Raw genomic sequence first — 16,398 nt, 5'->3', positions numbered from 1 at the left:
CTGGGTTGCGGGCTATTTTCCGTGGTGTTCATTGGTAAGCGCGGCGACGATGTGTGTGTGTGTGGCAGCAGGCAGTTGGTGGCAGCCGGTGAGCGAGGGGTTGATGGGAGGTTTGTAGGTGGTGTATGTGCGTGCGAAGTGGTATGGGCGTCTTGTTTGTGTTGTAGGATAGGGTCTCGGGGCGTACATCGCGCAGGCAACTTGTTCATGCGACCTATGTGCTCAGTTTGTGGTTTAGAGCTCCATCATCTGATCAACTCGTCGCACACAACAGCCGCTCCATCAACATGCAGCCGGTACGCACTCGTCTTGATGCACCGGCATTGTTTGTGATTCAGTTGCCTTCTCTGCTGCAACTCATCTCCTTTGCACTCTGCCAATATCATACAATATGCTACCCCCCTTTTTCGGATGGCGGCTCCTTTGCAGAGGTTAGTACCTCCCTTCTCCTCCCTTTTTTTTTTCTTTCGCTTGCTTCTGCCAAAGAGATGCCCGTGGTGACTGATGTCAGCCTGATGTGGTGCTTGGACATGATCTCACAGCAAACGTGTCAAGCATGACGCTCCCGTCGTCTTTAAGGAGCTTGATGTGGAACGTGCGTTGTCCATGACATGACACAGGCGTTCAGCTTTGCCCCAACAAGCGCCCATTTCGTGGGCCTGTTCTGCGCTTTGTATTCCCTCTGGCTCTTCTTGAGTCGTCACGTTCGAGTTCTCATCTGTCGTCATGTGCTCGTAGAGGAGTTTGCGGTCCTGGAAAACACCAGTGACGAGCCCTTCTCACTCGAAGGTGCGGCCATGTTCCAAATGGCTGTGAAGCAGTATATTTCACGGGGGCTCACAGATAACCGCCGTGTCTTTCGCAGGCTGTTACATTGCAGATATCATCGGCCATCACAAGAGTCGGCCCTTTGGTAGCCAGGCTGTGGTTGAGCCACATGATCAGGTTACCATTTGGACCGCACCTGGACGGGTTGGTCCCAAGGGGTTGGAGGAAGATGCCCATAACATCTTCTGGAAGAACTTGTCCAACAACAAACCACGCGCTCAGCCCGTGCTTAACAACTCTGGCGACGGCGTCAATCTTCTCAACGCCAAGGGTGACATCATTGCCAGCATTGCAGTCGAGGAACCTGGCGCCGCAGCGACATCCAAAGGCCAACCTGCCGGCGCCACCGATTCCGCCAGCAATGTGGTCGTAGAAACCTCGACGGAGGTTGTGGATCTCAGCGCTGTTCCCCGCCCTCGAACCCCAACGCGTTCCATTTCGACTGGCTCGTACGTAGAATTACACCGCCCGCTTCCGCGCTTTGATGACGGTTCTTTATCAAGTGCTATTTTGGCTCGCCTGAGTTTTGATCTCGCGCGCATGTCCAAGATTTTGCCTCACACAGTACGTGCCTGAACATAGATTGGGCCGGATGCGAGCCGCTGCCGCCTTTTCCACCCCAGTTGCAGCGGCTGGTCGACTGAACAATTCGTCCCTGGAAAATCGTGCTATTGATGACGTATGCTTTGCCTGTCTGTCTCGCTTGCCCTTTTTGCTTCGACGCCAGCGCACAACCAACTAACTCAATTCTTGGTCCTGATCGGCAGCCCTATGTCCGTCAGCTGTGGTTGGAGATGCTTGGTAAGATGGAAGCAGCCGAAACGCAGACTCTCAAGTCGCTCGCAGAGTTTGCCGCAGCCACCGAGGCGGCCACCGCGTAGATAGAGCGTTGGTCCGTGCTTCCTGTTTGTCCTTTTTTTTTTTTTTTTCGCTCTGTTCCGGCTCTCACCGAGTCGATCCAAAGGCTCCTGTCAATTCATCGTCTTCGTACATAAAACTATGACCCCATGTATAGCCAACCAAGATTGAACAGGGATGTCCTTGTCAAGCCAAATAACATCATCCCTTCCAGCCAACCGACCAGCCACAATGGAAAGCGAGAAAGGCATTGAGAGCACAAAGGGCACAGAGAGAGAGAGAGAGAGAGAGAGAGAGAGAGAGAGAGAGAGAGAGAGAGAGAGAGAGAGAGAGAGAGAGACAGAGAGAGACAGAGAGACAGAGACAGAGAGAGAGAGAGAGAGAGACAGAGAGAGAGAGAGAGAGAGAGAGAGAGAGAGAGAGAGAGAGAGAGAGAGAGAGAGACAGAGAGAGACAGAGAGAGACAGAGAGACAGAGACAGAGAGAGATTGAGAGAGAGGAGAGATGAATTGGTTCGAGAACGAGAAAGGTATAAACAGCAAAAATACATGTAGTACAACTACCACAAAGAGAGAGAGGAAAGTGTTACGAGAATTATCAGCATGGGAGAAGAGGGGAATTGGTTGCGGTGACACGATGAGCTTTGCCCGGCGACGAGGACCCGTTCGCCTGCCCTTCCCTTGCCTCAACGGGGATGGTCGGTGCATCCCAACGGCTGCTTGATCCTTCTGCTGCGGTTGTCCATGGGAGTAGCTGACGAGGCCATCAACCGCCAACAATAAAGCAAAAGCTGCGCTTTGCTCTTGTTGGCTAGGGAACCGCTGTTCAAGCCCCTTGCGAGTGCTGCATCGCCGGGCCAACCAAGCACGTTGGGCTTTGATCCCGTCGAGTCCAAGAGGGATGAGACTCTGCCTTGTTGGGCATTTTCCATCCTTCGCGCCGCCATCACCGCTGATCCTTGTCCTCGTTCGCCGTCATGCACGCCCTCTTCGTACTGGCTGCTGCCGTTTGGGGTAAGACTAGACCACGCAGCAGCTTGATGCAGCATGCTCAAACGCTTGAACATGCTTGCCCATCCCATCTCATCTCGTCGTTGCGCTACTTCAAACGCCTGCTTCTCTTTGAACAAAGCCGCACAGGCCACCGTCACCACACAGCGGCCCAACCCAAACAACGTCATTCTTGGCGTTCGCGTTGATCGGGACGAAGTCTTGCGTGTACGTCACACCGTCTCCTCAAAACAAACTCAACTTTGGTGCTGCGCACAGTGAGCCGTGCCACTGGCAACTTGAAGCTGACCAGCCAACGCAGTCTGGTTGCATGCCGCACGCTCGTGCCACCCCTACCCACACCAAATTAATCATTACGTCTTGTGCATGGCCCACCTCCGTCGTGTCCATAGCTGGCGCGTGTGGCAAGAGGTGATGATCCTGATCAATGCCTTTCCCTTGTAGATTCAGACACGGTAAGATTCGTATAACCGGGTGTGAGAACTGCAATGGAAGGCCGAATGGCCACAGACCCAGGTTCAACTTCCGCCTTGCATGCATCCACGTCTCTGCGTGAATAGGGATTCAAACTCAAGTCAAGCGAAGGTCTATCGGGTGTCAGCCTCAGCGCGTGCCCCGGCGGCCGGGACTGTGCACGCCTCTCGCGCTGTGATTCAGAGTTTCCCAACATCTGCTTCGACGCGCAAGAGTGCTTTGATCCCATCGGCAAGAAACGCTGCACCACCTTTGAGCCCTGTCAGTGCTTGATGGGCAACTTTTCCACCGTCTTTACCGATAACGGCTTTCGCTTCTTCCCAGCCGCCGCTCCCTTTGATGCCAAGGAGTTTGACGCGGTGACCGAGCGTCCGGACATCATCATCAAACGTGATTACTGCGTGGATGGCACCTTCAACATGCGAGCCTGTGAGCCTCTGGAGATGGGCTGCGAGTCAATTGTGCCCTGCCTGAAATCGGATGTGCGGGCTTGTCAGAGCTTGGTGCCGGGCATGTAACCTCAAGATCATGTCTTGCCCCATGCAACCCGAGCTTGGTCATCATAATATTATTACCACTTGTCTCCTGGTATTCTGCCATTCATGTTCATGTTTTCAAAAGAATACTTCGATTGGGTGTTGATGAAGTCTGGTCTTGTGTGGTCTGTTGTCCGTAGCCAGCCAGGTGCAAAGTTGATGTGCTTGTTGCCTTTGCAAGACGAATTTGATGCTCCATTGAAGCGCAGCAACTCCCCCAAATACCCATGCATTCGCTCCTGTCACAACATGCTGGCAAACTTGCACACCCTTGTCGTGCTGAGCTCCAAAGTCGTTGTCGTCCCATTGCCCTTTTCCGGCACATGACAAACTAAAAGCATCGTTCAGGAGCGAGTATCAAGCAGACGAGTGGCAAAAGCCGATTGCGCAGACAACAGGGCTGGCCAGCCCTCTGTCGCACTCGTGCCCTTGAGCTCAAACAGCGCACGACCCGTCGCCACAATGCAGCCGGGATGAGACATGTCGTGCTGCTCTATGGCCGGCACCGTCGTCGGTCGATTCAACGGCGCACTACTTGCGAGTAAGCACCGATCCAGCGGCAAATCTGCTAAAAGGCGCTGCATTCAAGCCCACGCAGCCAGCAAGTGAGCCCGAGCTGGACACAGGGTATGAAAACTGTTGGGCAACCTGTTGAGCATGGGTGGATGGGATGGCATCGGACAAAAGATCCTACCCGATAGGCATCGGTGGTGCGCGCAAATGTCAAGCCGCCATCAAAGCTCTGGAATAATCCCGGTCGCTTGCTTCGCAGGCTGCAATGTCGCAGACGATGAGCACAGTGTGAAGCCGTGAGCAAGATGCCTCAGATGTCAAAAGAATGGGCTAGTATGGGCCAAAAACAAAGATTTTGCGTCGTACCGAAATATCCAGTCGGGGTCTGCACAGTAGTTGTGCAAAATGATGGGGTGGGCAGGGTCTGGAACGTGCTTGTCCAGGGCTGCCAGGGCCAGAGCCTCAGCGCCTGCAGCCACGGTGACAATGATGCCTCGCCGCAGCTGGACCGCTAGCTGTAATTGCGCACAAAAGGCTTGCACCTGCGCCTTGGTGCGAGCCTCGTCGCTCTTGGGCGTATCCAAGCCCACGACACCCACAAAATAACATGCATCCGATGCAATGTAGTCACGTATCCGCTGCCCCGTCTCATCTCCCCACAGGTTGGCCGACCGTGGTCCGAGACCAAAAGCAGCCATAGTGCGAGGAAGCACCGGTTCTGCCGGTGGGTCATCCAGGGTAGTGCCAGTGAGCTGCTCGCCCAGGGAAGCTTCGGCCGAGGTTGCTTCCATCGTTGACCAAAGGCTACTGGCAGCTGCTCCACGCGTGGCATCCTCAGAATTTGCATCAGAACAACCATCCTGCTTGACGTCTGGCAGACCATGCTCCCCCACCATTGCGGCCACCTCTGGAGCTGGCACAGCCAAAGCTGTGGGGGGGTCTGCTTGCGGTGGGGTGTGAGCATCACCTTCCCAGGCGCGGTACAAGGGCGAGCCTTGGGCTGGGAGTAGCTCGGCAGGGTCATTGTAGACCAGGACCAGTGGACCTAGCCTACCTTCTTGCGTGGGCAATTGGGTAGCACACATTTCATAGAGACTGCTCATGTCCTTGACCTTGGCCGCCTGCAGCAGGGCGGCGGGTCGCACAAGCCAGTCCATCAGGCCGAGGCGGCTCTCTGCACGGGTCCAGAGCGGAGGTACTTCGGCGGCTTGCGCCTGGAGACCAGCACGAGCTTGGCGAATATGGGCTGGCATCTTGGAAAACTTGCCCTTGTACTTGCTCTGCCCGGATCCGCCATCATCCACTCCAGGACATTCCCGGCGCGTGTGCCCACGCTGGCCACAGACGTAGCACTTGCGCGAGGCCTTGGATTTGGCTCGTTTGACCGGGCACTGCTGAGTTTGATGGTCTGCTGCCCCACAATTGAAGCACGCTCCACCTAATTAAAGCAGAGACATGGATTATTGGCCACGCCGCGAGTCCATGCCAGGTGCCAGGTGCCAGGTGCCAGGTGCCAGGTGCCAGGGGCCAGGTGCCAGGGGCCAGGTGCGTGTGGGGAATGAGCTACTGCCATCACACCAGTGACACACAGTACTTTGCCGGCCATAGCCCCTGCACGGCCCCTGCAACGATGCAAGCAATACAATTCCAACTTGCCTGCAGTGTTCTTGTGCGTCTCTGGACCACTGCCACCCGAGTCTGAATCATTGGAATCATCACCCCCATGGCCTCGACGTCGGTGACCCCCTTTCTTCCGCGCCATCCTGTCCCTTCGCTCCCTCGTCCGCAAACGCCAAGAAGCAGACAGAACCAGAGAAAGAAGGAAAGAAGAAGAAAAAGTTAAAAAAACAAACAAAAAAACAGGGCAGGGCCAACGCGTATTAGACCCCTGGCACCACGACCACTGTCCACAATAAGCCCCTATCGCTCCTCTCAGCCCAGCAAGACCTGCCAGCCCACCCGAGCCACCACTACTTGAAACTTGCTCCCAAAAAATTTTTTTAAAAAAAATGAAAAAATCACAACAACTGCTCCGTCCACGGCTCCTTTTGTCTGACATATATGAGTTATCGGTGTGAAAAATCGAGTTTATGCAGACATGTTAACATCTTTAACGATACTTTACAGCGTAAATTGCATCGTTAGTGTCACGAGCAGCTGCGCAGCTGCGGGTGCAAAAGTGTGATATAAGTAACACTATCGCATAGCGGAAACCCTTCTGCCGTTTACGTGTGCCAAGGTGCGAAACGGCAGTCGGACCATCGCAACGGAACGGAACGGAACGGAACGGAACGGAACGGTACAGTACGGTACGGCGGTGACGGGCACTGGACATCAGTGGCGGTGTAGTGGCTGGTATCCGTTTCTGGAGTCATCAGGTACGCGTGTTCTGTCAGGGTGTTGGAGCTGGACATGTGCGGCAACGTGCCTTGCTTGGGCTGCAACTTTCTGTCGCTTGCGATGGCGCACGTCTCCCGCATTTTTCTCAAGCCTCACTTGCTGGGGCATGCCTCGCGGTATAGTTCTCAGCTGTCGCGATCAAGCCAGCTGATCAAGCAGCTAACACGTCTGTCATCTGACACTCCCTCCTTGCCTCCTGTTTCAACTCGGCCGCACTCTCGACGGAGCCTTTTTAAAAGACGGCTTGCTCCCCACCTCCTCCGTTTGCGCCCACCCATGGATCAGCCCTTGGCTCATCTGGACAGCCGTTGGTGACGCCTGCCGCCCATCGGGTGTACTATATACCTGCCTACCGCTCTCGAGGTCTGCTGTCTGGCACTTTAGCTCAGAATCATGGCGCGTGCTGGCTTTGGCAGCCAGCTACGGACCCTTCTCTGGAAAAACTACCTCCTCAAGCGACGTAGCTGGCGTGGCACCTTGGCTGAAATCCTTGTGCCTCTCTTTCTCTTTGTTCTCATGGCTTGGGTCCGCACCCGTGAAACAGTGACCCTCTACCCTGATAGTAAGCCCCGCCTCCCTTGTGCCCCAGCCTTGTGCCCCAACCCGCGGGCGTCGTTGTCTCACGCCCGCCCGATCCTCTTGCCCAGCTACATATAACACGCTGGCTTTGCCCTCCTCGGGCGCGCTGGCACTGGTTCAATCCATTCTTTGTGGTGGCATTGCCAACTTTGACTCGCCAAATGCCACCGGCAGTCCCTTGGAAGACGTGGCTGCCGTCCTTGACCGTTACCAGCTGACCCCAGAGGTGGTTCTGGGGGCCTTGGCCAACACGGCCCTCGATGAGGCCGATCTCAACCAAACTTTGCGCGAAGTGGGCTTGATCAACACTTCCGTGGGCCTAGCAGATCTGACGGACCTATGGTTCGGCACGAATGCGACTTACTGGGATGGCTTGTACAATCTCTCACAGTCTGCCTCTGGCAATGATACCCAAGCTGTCGTCAACGCCGTTTGTCGGCTCGTCAACGATCCAGATTTGGCTGCTCTGGTGGCCAACCTCACTCAGACCAACCTAACAGCCGTGGCTGATGATATTCAGCTTCCCGGATTTGATTTGGGCGCCATTCTGCGCAGCCCAGACCCCGCAGAAGAATTCTTGCGTCAATATGTCACCACCAACAACTTTATCAATGTAACTGTTGTCGATGTGCTGCATGCCCTCAATGGTACGCTCAACGGCACAATCACCCCAGAAGATGTCGCGATTGTTCAAAATCAACTCCGTGCCGACGCTGCAAATCACAGCTCGCTGGCCGAGATGCGCAGTAATCTCCTCATCGCCCTTGCGCGGGAGCCAGCGTTGGAGCGTGCCTTGGTTGCGGTGCTACTTGGGCTTGAAGACCCAGCCGAGCGACAGGCCGTTCTCGATGCCTTGGCGCAAGCATCTGGCACCAACATCAGCACCTCTATGGTCCCTGTCCTGCTCGATGAGTTTGCCCGTCTCGAGGCAGATCTTGGAGATCTGTCGCGCATCGAGGCTGCGCTCCAAGATATCGAAGCCTTGCCAACGATTGATCGGCTTTTGGACGATTTGCAACGGAATGGCAGCAACTTGGATTGGTCAACGCTCTATCAGCAAATTGCATGCCCCAATACCGACGGTATTGCGGTGGGTGGATCCTTCAGTTTTCGTTCCCAAGGTTCGGGTTACGAACCCAATGCTGCCACCAATGAACCCCGCCCCACGAACGCCCCACGTGTTGCCGAGAGGACTCGTTCCTCGTCCAGCGGTGAACCATCGAACCCATCTCGACGCCGCCGGGCTTCTGAACCCACAATGGCTCATGACCGCGAAGACACCTCAAGCCAGGATGTCGAAGACGAGGTTACGGTTGGGCTGGATGCCATGGCCAACAGCGAACAGCTTTTGGAGCTCTTCACTCAAGCGCAAGTCTATTACGCGCCAGCCCGCGGCCAAGTCCTCGAGGTCATCGGGTAAGTCTGGTCTGAGGGGTTATCCTTATCAAGCCTTTGTGAAGGACCGACATGGCTCCTACCCTTTGTGCCGATACTTTTCTGCTGTCCTTGTTTGCGCCTGTACGCTGTCACGCCTTTCTGTTGGCTTACACATTGCTTCGGATTGATTCCTAGATTGGCAAACGCCACACTTCAGCAGGCTGTTGCCGTTGTGGACTTGGTCGAGTGTGTGCTGGCCTCCAGGCTGGCAGCAAATATCACAGCCAGTCCTGCCAATTTCACCTGGCTAGACAATCTCACCAGCTCTGCCAACTCTTCAGCTCTTGCGGCTCTTCAGCTTGACGACTTTTGGGTTGGCTTCGACACCGAAGAGGAGCTTGTGGCTGCCGCCATGGGTGACGACAAGCTTTTTACTGTCTTTGGCGGCGTTGTCTTTCACGATGTGGATGACACTGGTCGGCTTCCCAACAATCTCTCGCTGTCCATCCGATTTCACCAGCTGAAAACACCGTCTACCGCTGAGCTGGCCCCGGCCTACACTTGGAACAACGCAGGCGACACCGCCAATGCGCTCTATTACTACCTTGGGTTTACCATTATACAGGACCTCATGGAACGGGCTACTCTCGAGTTTTGGGCCGGTGAAAGCGTTGGCGAACCTGCTGTTTATGCTCAAATGATGCCCGTCCCGGCCTACCGAGATGACCTCTTTGCGTGGGGCATCAGCCGCACCCTGCCCCTCTTCATGGTGCTGTGTAAGTCAGCAGCGTCTTGTCTTCTCCCAGACATAACGTTCTTTTGATGTTCCGATTGACACCTTTTGTTGGGCGCCATTGTCTGCAGCCTGGATTTACTTTGTGACCATGCTGGCCAAAAACATCGTGCACGAGAAAGAAACGAGGCTGAAGGAATATACGAAAATGATGGGTGCGTGAGCGTCCCTTCTCCTCATCCTCACAACAGACTATGATATTGTCGGCAAAGCATGTTTTGACCTTTCTGATGATTCATCGCTTCTTAGGTCTATCCGAGCTGGTTCACTGGGTCGGCTGGTTTTTGTCTTCCTTGGTCGTGCTCACCGTCACTTGTTTCCTGATGACTGTGGTTCTGGTGGGTGGCAACGTGTTTGCCTTTTCAGATCCCCTCCTCATTTTTGTCTACCTGGAGATTTCTGCCATCGCATCCATCATGGTGGCCTTTATCATCTCCACGCTTTTTTCCAAAGCGCGCATCGCTGCGGCCGTGGGTGGCATGATCTGTGCGTTTACCCACACCACCATCCGCTCCTACCAAGTGCCCGCGGCGCTTCTGCTTCTTCATCTTCATCATGTTGTTCTTTTTCTTGTTCTTCTTCTTGTTTGATCTCATTGTTGTGTTTTTTTTTGGCTTTTTAGATTTTGGAACTTACATGCCGTACGTGTTCGTGTCAATCCAAGAGGAGACGATGACGGCAGGTACCAAGTGGGGGCTGTCACTCTTTTCCACCACTGCCTTTGGTATGGGTGCTGCCTACATTGCCCGATATGAGGAGATTGGCGAAGGATTGCAATGGCATAATATGGGCCAAGGAATCGGAGCGTGCGACAACTTCACCTTCAGTAACGCCCTGATCATGATGATCTTTGATTGCTTCCTCTATGCGTTGCTGGTTTGGTACTTGGAGCAAGTCCTGACCCCGTATGGTGTGGCGCAACCTTGGTATTTTCCATTTCAACGCAAGTACTGGACTGGCCTTGCGTGTTTCAGCTCGCGCCGTGCTTCGGCGGAAGGGCAATCGTTGATTGCCGGCAAAGGCTCGCCCGCTCTTCAGCAAAATAACCCTGCTGGTCATTTTCAAGCCGTGCCAGATGGCCAGCAAGTTGGCATACGCTTGGACAAGCTGACCAAAGTGTACAGGACGGGGGCGTGCTCAGATCAGTCAGAACGTGTTGCCGTGGACCAGTTGAGCTTTGAAATGGCCACCCCGGGTATCACGGCCCTTTTGGGTCACAACGGCGCGGGCAAGACAACGACCATGTCAATCCTTACTGGTCTCTTCCCACCCACCTCGGGTACTGCATATATTGATGGTCTTGACGTGCGTACCCAGATGGGTACCATTCGTGAACACTTGGGTAGGGCCATGCTCCTGCTTCTGTCGTCCCCCATTTGACCGCTATCACACGTGTGCTGCCCCCATCTCTCTCTTCCTCTCCCTCTGTTTGTTTTTCTTTTCTTTCTTTTTTTTTTCTCATCTGGCGGTGCCCTTGTCCCTTTTCCCTTTTGCTACTAGGTGTGTGCCCACAGTACAACGTTATTTTTGAGACCTTAACGGTCGAAGAGAATTTAATAATGGTAGCACGGCTGCGTTGCCTGTCACCTACTGCGACCCTGGAGGCTGTCGATCGATATATCAATGACGTGCGACTGAACAGCAAGCGTTTCAGCTTGGCGGGCACACTATCCGGAGGGCAAAAGCGCAAGCTGAGCGTGGCCATGGCCTTTCTGTCAGGATCAAACGTGGTTATTCTTGGTGCGTCGTCTGCTAGAGCATCTGACTTTTCTCTGCGTCCCCTGTTCCCGATGACTCTTCTGAGGGCGGTTCCCTTTATTGCAAAACACCCGTGATGGCAATTAGCGTGGGCTTCACTCTCCATTTTTTTTCGCCATCTCACCCCTCGTTTTATTTGCTGCAACCTCTTGCGCGTTTTCTTTCCACGAGCAGATGAACCAACGGCGGGTTGCGACGCGTCAGTTCGCCGTTCCATGTGGGATCTGCTACTGCGTTATAAAAAGGAGCGCACCATTCTGTTGTGTACGCATCATCTGGATGAAGCAGACTTGCTGTCAGATGCTATCGCCATTATGGCGCATGGTCGATTACAGTGCTTGGGCACCTCCATGTTTCTGAAGAAGGCGTACAACGCAACATACCTCCTGTCGGCCGTTGTCGATCGCACACTTCCCGATGTTGTTCCTCGCATCTCTCAAGTCATCCGCAAACACGTGCCCAAGGCCGAGCTAGCCGATGATGTTGGTCAAGAGGTGGCTTTTCATCTGCCAGTGGATCAGGTCGCGGGCTTTGCACCTTTGTTTTGCAGCCTAGACGCACAGCGCGCAGAACTAGGCATTGAAAGTTACGGCCTCTCCGCCACCACCCTGGAGGATGTATTTTTGCGTGTGGCTGAGGATGCTGAAGAATCCGAAGAGCGTACGACAAGGCCGGCAACTATGGCTGCGGCAGTCAAGCCCGAGCGCAGCGAGACGGCTGCGCAGAGCGTCGACGCACGCCTCTCTTGGAGCAGTGGCATGGACGCATCCCTCGAGCATTCTCTTCTTAGCCAGCACGATGATGAGGAAGCTGAACACGGCGCGCTAGTCCAGGAGGACGGTACTTATACGGGCCGTCTCTTGCAAGGATGGCCTCTGCGTGCGCAGCGCTTCAAAGCTGTGCTGCTCAAGCGCTGGCACAATGTGCGACGTGATTTCAAGGCCTTTCTATCTCAGATTGTCTTGCCTGCCATTTTTATTTGTGTTGGCATGGCCGTGGCAACCTCCTTCCCCCCACCCAAGGACGGACCCCCCCTTGAGTTTGCGCCAGACATTTTCAACGTACCTTGTCACGCTAGCTTGCGCGCTACTGAGACGCCTTATGCGGATCTGCATGCTTCGCCTTCGCTGCTCTCCAGCACGCTCACGGCCAGTGTTTCGGTGGGATTTGATCCCGACTATTTCATTGATGTTGGAGGGACCGATGCGTTGCTTGTGGCCCAGCAAAACTTTTCAGCTTACATCTTGGACACCTACGACGAGCTGCAGGCGACGCGCCGTGCGGCTCTGACGATTGAATCTACTGAGCATCCAGTCGTTCAGCTGTCCAGTGCACTCTTGAGTGGTGCTTTCAATAGCACGGTCATGCGCGGTACGGTGCACACGGCTTTGCTAGCCCGCTGCTTGCGCACCCCCCCCCCCCCCCCCCAAAAAAAAAAAAACCTTTTTTTTTTTCCATCCATCTACCGGACACTCACCTTTGTTGTTCAACTACTACAGGTTGGTTTGATAACCGGCATTACCACAGCCTGCCAACTGCCGTACATTTGGCCCACAATGCAATTTTGCACAGCACGCTCGGAAGTACACACAATCTGCGCGTGTTCAATCACCCTCTCAACTCGACTGCAGACGAGAAGACACAGGAATATCTCGAGTCTGGCACTGATCTTACCGTGGCCATCAACGTCATCATGGCTCTATCCTTTGTTCCAGCCAGCTTTGTCGTTTTTTTGATTTCTGAGCGTGTGTCCAAGGCAAAACATTTGCAGGTGCGTTTCTCAAAGCGGGGCAACAGTCTGCTGTGTGCCGTCTGTCCGGTTTCTCTTTTTACTCTATCATTGACTGCTTGGATTAGCTTGACGTCATGCATGCTCTTTTATTCGTTCCTACAATTCGCCAGATGGTCTCGGGGCTAGATCTCCCCACCTACTGGGTTGCCAATTTTACTTGGGACATGCTCAACTATACCCTGCCAGCGCTCGTGGCGCTGCTCATCTTTGTCGCCTTTGATCTCCCTGCATACACTGGGCGTAACTTGGGAGCCGTCACGGCACTTTTGTTTCTATAGTACGACTTGCTCACTTTGCTGACAGTGACTGTCATTGCATGCACACAACTCACGGGCCACATATGTGCATGTGCTTCCGACTACGAGTACAGCGGGTGGAGCATCACGCCCATCATGTACCTCGGAAGCTTTCTGTTCAAAGTACCATCGACAGGTTACGTCGTTCTCATCTGCGTCAATTTGTTCATTGGTAAGCGCGCCTGAACGTTCGTCGTGTTCATGAAGCACACCTCGATCGGTCAATTGCTTCTTGTCACGGCTGCGAGATGCATGGGCGCTTGGTCGCGTGGGGCGGTGGGTACGGTTGGATGGTTGCCTTGGGACCGCTCAGCTTGTTGCTTCTGCTACAGGGTTGACTGCCACCCTGGCCACCTTTATTTTGGGACTTTTCCCGGACGATCCTGGTCTGACATCGGTCAACGACAGCTTGAAATGGGTCTTTTTGATATTTCCCAACTACTGCCTGGGTCGCGGGTTCGTTCTTGGTGCCGTTCCGCTGCACCGCCGCTCTCTTTCCGGCGCGCTGTTTGAAACGTGGTTTGCCTTTTCTTATTTTTGTCGCCTTGCTCGCGGTGCTTAGAATGATGGACTTGGCGGCCAACGAGTATATTGCACAGTTTTACGAGTACAGCAAAGAGTTTATTGACAACGCGCCATCGTATCAGGTTCGTCTAGATTGGAGAAGATATCGAGTAGCAGAGCAGGAAGCACAGACCATCTCATCTGCGATTCCACTTCAGGACCCCTTTTCCATGTCCTTGATTGGACGGAACTGCATGTTTATGGTGTTGGAGGGCTTGATCTTTCTCGTTCTGACTATTGCCATTGAGCACTGGCGCATGCGTCAACGACTGCGCCAGTCGGATAGCAGTGCCTCGACGCCCAGCAATGAGGTAGGACGACCAAAGTCTCGTGGGTATTTGTCGAGGCTGGCAATCAAGCTTTCGACTTCACCACCTCATCATTTGCTCATACCGTGCTTGCGTTGACTCGGCCAATAGCTGGAAATGCTCAGCGTGGGCTTGGCAGGAGAAATGACGGATCCTAGTGATCTCGGAGATGAGGATGTTCGTCGGGAGCAGGAGCGAGTGCGAGCGGGTGGCACAGAACTGGTGTCAGAAGCAGTGCTGGTAGCAGATCGGCTCGTCAAGACCTACACGGGCAAGAACGGGACGACGCGAGCCGTGCGAGGCTTGAGCTTTGTGGTGCCCCGGGGCCAGTGCTTTGGCCTGCTAGGTACAGCGATTATTGACAGAGTGTGCCAGCCAAGTTGCTGTTTGCGTGGCGTCAAAAGGGGGTGCAGGACAATCTCATTTGCTTTGACGTTGGTAGGCACAAACGGCGCAGGCAAGACGACCACTTTTAAAATGATCACTGGAGACGTGGCCTGTACTTCAGGAAACGCCTTTGTGGCTGGCCATTCCATTCTCAAGGACATGGCGGCGGTATGTATGCACGTGGCCTCGACTTGACGAGCGTGGCACATGCTGCAAAATTTGCCCTGTGGCCAATCCACGTCTCACGGGTCGATGGACCATCACATCTTGCTTCTGATTTTCGTCGCTAACAAGAGCGGGTTGCCATGTATTTGTGGCGGCGGCGGTGTACACTGATAGGTGCGCCAGCACGAGGGGTACTGTCCCCAGGAAGTGGATGCGCTCAACGGGCTGCTGACGGGCCAGGAAACGTTGGAGATGTATTGTCGGCTGCGAGGCATTCCCGAGTCCCAGCTGGGGGTGGTAGTCGATTGGTCAATTCGCAAGATGCAGCTTCGTCGCTGGGCCAAACGCATTGCACAAGTAGGTCCATCGTGCTCTTGTGGCTGCGACCCAATGCCCGTCGCGTCGGATGCGAGGCGCTGGAAAACAAGCGACGATGATTGAGGCTCATGTGCACATAATTAAAGGTCTATTCTGGTGGCAACAAACGCAAGCTAAGCATCGCCATTGCCCTATTGGGCCAAAGCTCGCTGGTGTGCTTGGACGGTGAGTTGCGTGCTGCTTATGGTGTCTTGTTTGATAACGCTCATATCCCGTCTGCTGTGCTTGCACACACGAGCAGAGCCTTCTGCGGGCCTTGATCCACGAGCCCGGCGGTTTCTGTGGACCCAGATCAACGGCGTTGTGCGCGCGGGGCGTTCGGTCATTCTGACCAGCCACGCCATGGATGAATGTCAAGCGTTATGCCAACGCCTTGGAATCATGGTTGATGGGCAGTTTCGTTGTTTGGGCAGCCCGCAACATCTCAAGAGCAAGTATGGCAATGGATACACATTGGCGATCAAGGTACTGCGAGAACCACCTAGCGCAGGCTTGCGCGCGTCTCTTGATGGCCATGACCTCCTCACAGCGTCAGGCGGGCTTCGCCTTTTTTTTTCTCTTTCGAGTGCCTTCTTCTTCTCTCACTTTGATTCTTCCATATGGGCTTAGGTTCAAGGGTTTCCACCCGAGGTCGGACCTGCCAAAAGTTTTGTAGCCCACCGATTTCCCACCGCGGTACTCAAAGAGGCACACAATGGATTGTTGCGCTATCAGCTGCCTACAGAGGGCTTGGTGCTGGCCACCATTTTTACAGAACTTGAGGCACAACGCGAGGCCTTGAATCTCGAGGATTATGCCATCACACAAACGACTTTAGAGGACATATTCTGCAGCTTTGCAGACCTGGCAGAAGATCGTCGCACTGCCCAGCCAGGGGACGATCAGCCAAGCTCTTCGGCTCCTTGGCAGGCTCAGGAGGAACATCGGTCTAGCCTCATCCCTGCCACGGATGAGGTTTTCGACGAACCATCAACGGCTCTGGTCACTCCTGACAGTTTGGGTGGGGATCAACCGCACGTTTCGGTGCTTGACGGTCTGGCAGCTGCCGAGGCAGCAGACTCGGATCCAAGCGCCGTGGATGCTGGTTATCTAACCATTTATGGCGAGGAAAGTCACAGTCGCGTTTAAGCGCAGCTGCCCCCTTACCGCATCCTGCTCAGGCTTCAGGGCCTCCTCTTACGACGGTGTACTATTTTTGGCATGTTTTGAGGGTTGAGTGATGAAATGGTAACTTGCGATGAAGCCCAGGTCGTGGCACAGCCTCATGCATTGGCGACTGCCAATCCATCATGACTATTTTGATAGAATTCATAATATAGCATACAACATCTCAGGCACCCTGGTTGCGATTTTCCTTGCCAAACCCTTTGTACCACACGCAA

General features: G+C 54.3%; 2 protein-coding genes across 2 annotated transcripts; both read left to right on the top strand.

The window, feature by feature from the left end:
* Positions 1-611: 611 nt before the first annotated feature.
* Positions 612-3,688, top strand: MONBRDRAFT_8065 (uncharacterized protein; the record flags this gene model as incomplete). The annotated part of the gene is made up of 5 exons (XM_001745665.1): positions 612-789; positions 866-1,277; positions 1,556-1,629; positions 3,141-3,151; positions 3,257-3,688. The coding sequence occupies 5 exons, from the start codon at positions 612-614 to the stop codon at positions 3,686-3,688; spliced, it is 1,107 nt and encodes a 368-aa protein (XP_001745717.1).
* A 3,324-nt stretch (positions 3,689-7,012) lies between these two features.
* MONBRDRAFT_37002 (uncharacterized protein) lies at positions 7,013-16,339 on the top strand (the record flags this gene model as incomplete). Its single annotated transcript, XM_001745664.1, has 19 exons — positions 7,013-7,181; positions 7,267-8,614; positions 8,771-9,351; positions 9,440-9,523; positions 9,991-10,710; positions 10,869-11,108; positions 11,301-12,497; positions 12,626-12,897; positions 13,029-13,195; positions 13,289-13,386; positions 13,547-13,670; positions 13,777-13,861; positions 13,937-14,089; positions 14,198-14,432; positions 14,529-14,641; positions 14,843-14,995; positions 15,103-15,181; positions 15,258-15,481; positions 15,626-16,339. 19 exons carry the CDS (start codon positions 7,013-7,015, stop codon positions 16,142-16,144), a joined length of 6,561 nt encoding a protein of 2,186 aa, XP_001745716.1. The 3' UTR covers positions 16,145-16,339.
* Positions 16,340-16,398: the final 59 nt, after the last annotated feature.

This window comes from Monosiga brevicollis, genomic scaffold, assembly GCF_000002865.3.
Source record: "Monosiga brevicollis MX1 MONBRscaffold_9 genomic scaffold, whole genome shotgun sequence".
Lineage (NCBI taxonomy): Eukaryota > Choanoflagellata > Craspedida > Salpingoecidae > Monosiga > Monosiga brevicollis.
This window is presented reverse-complemented; position numbering and strand designations above follow the sequence as displayed.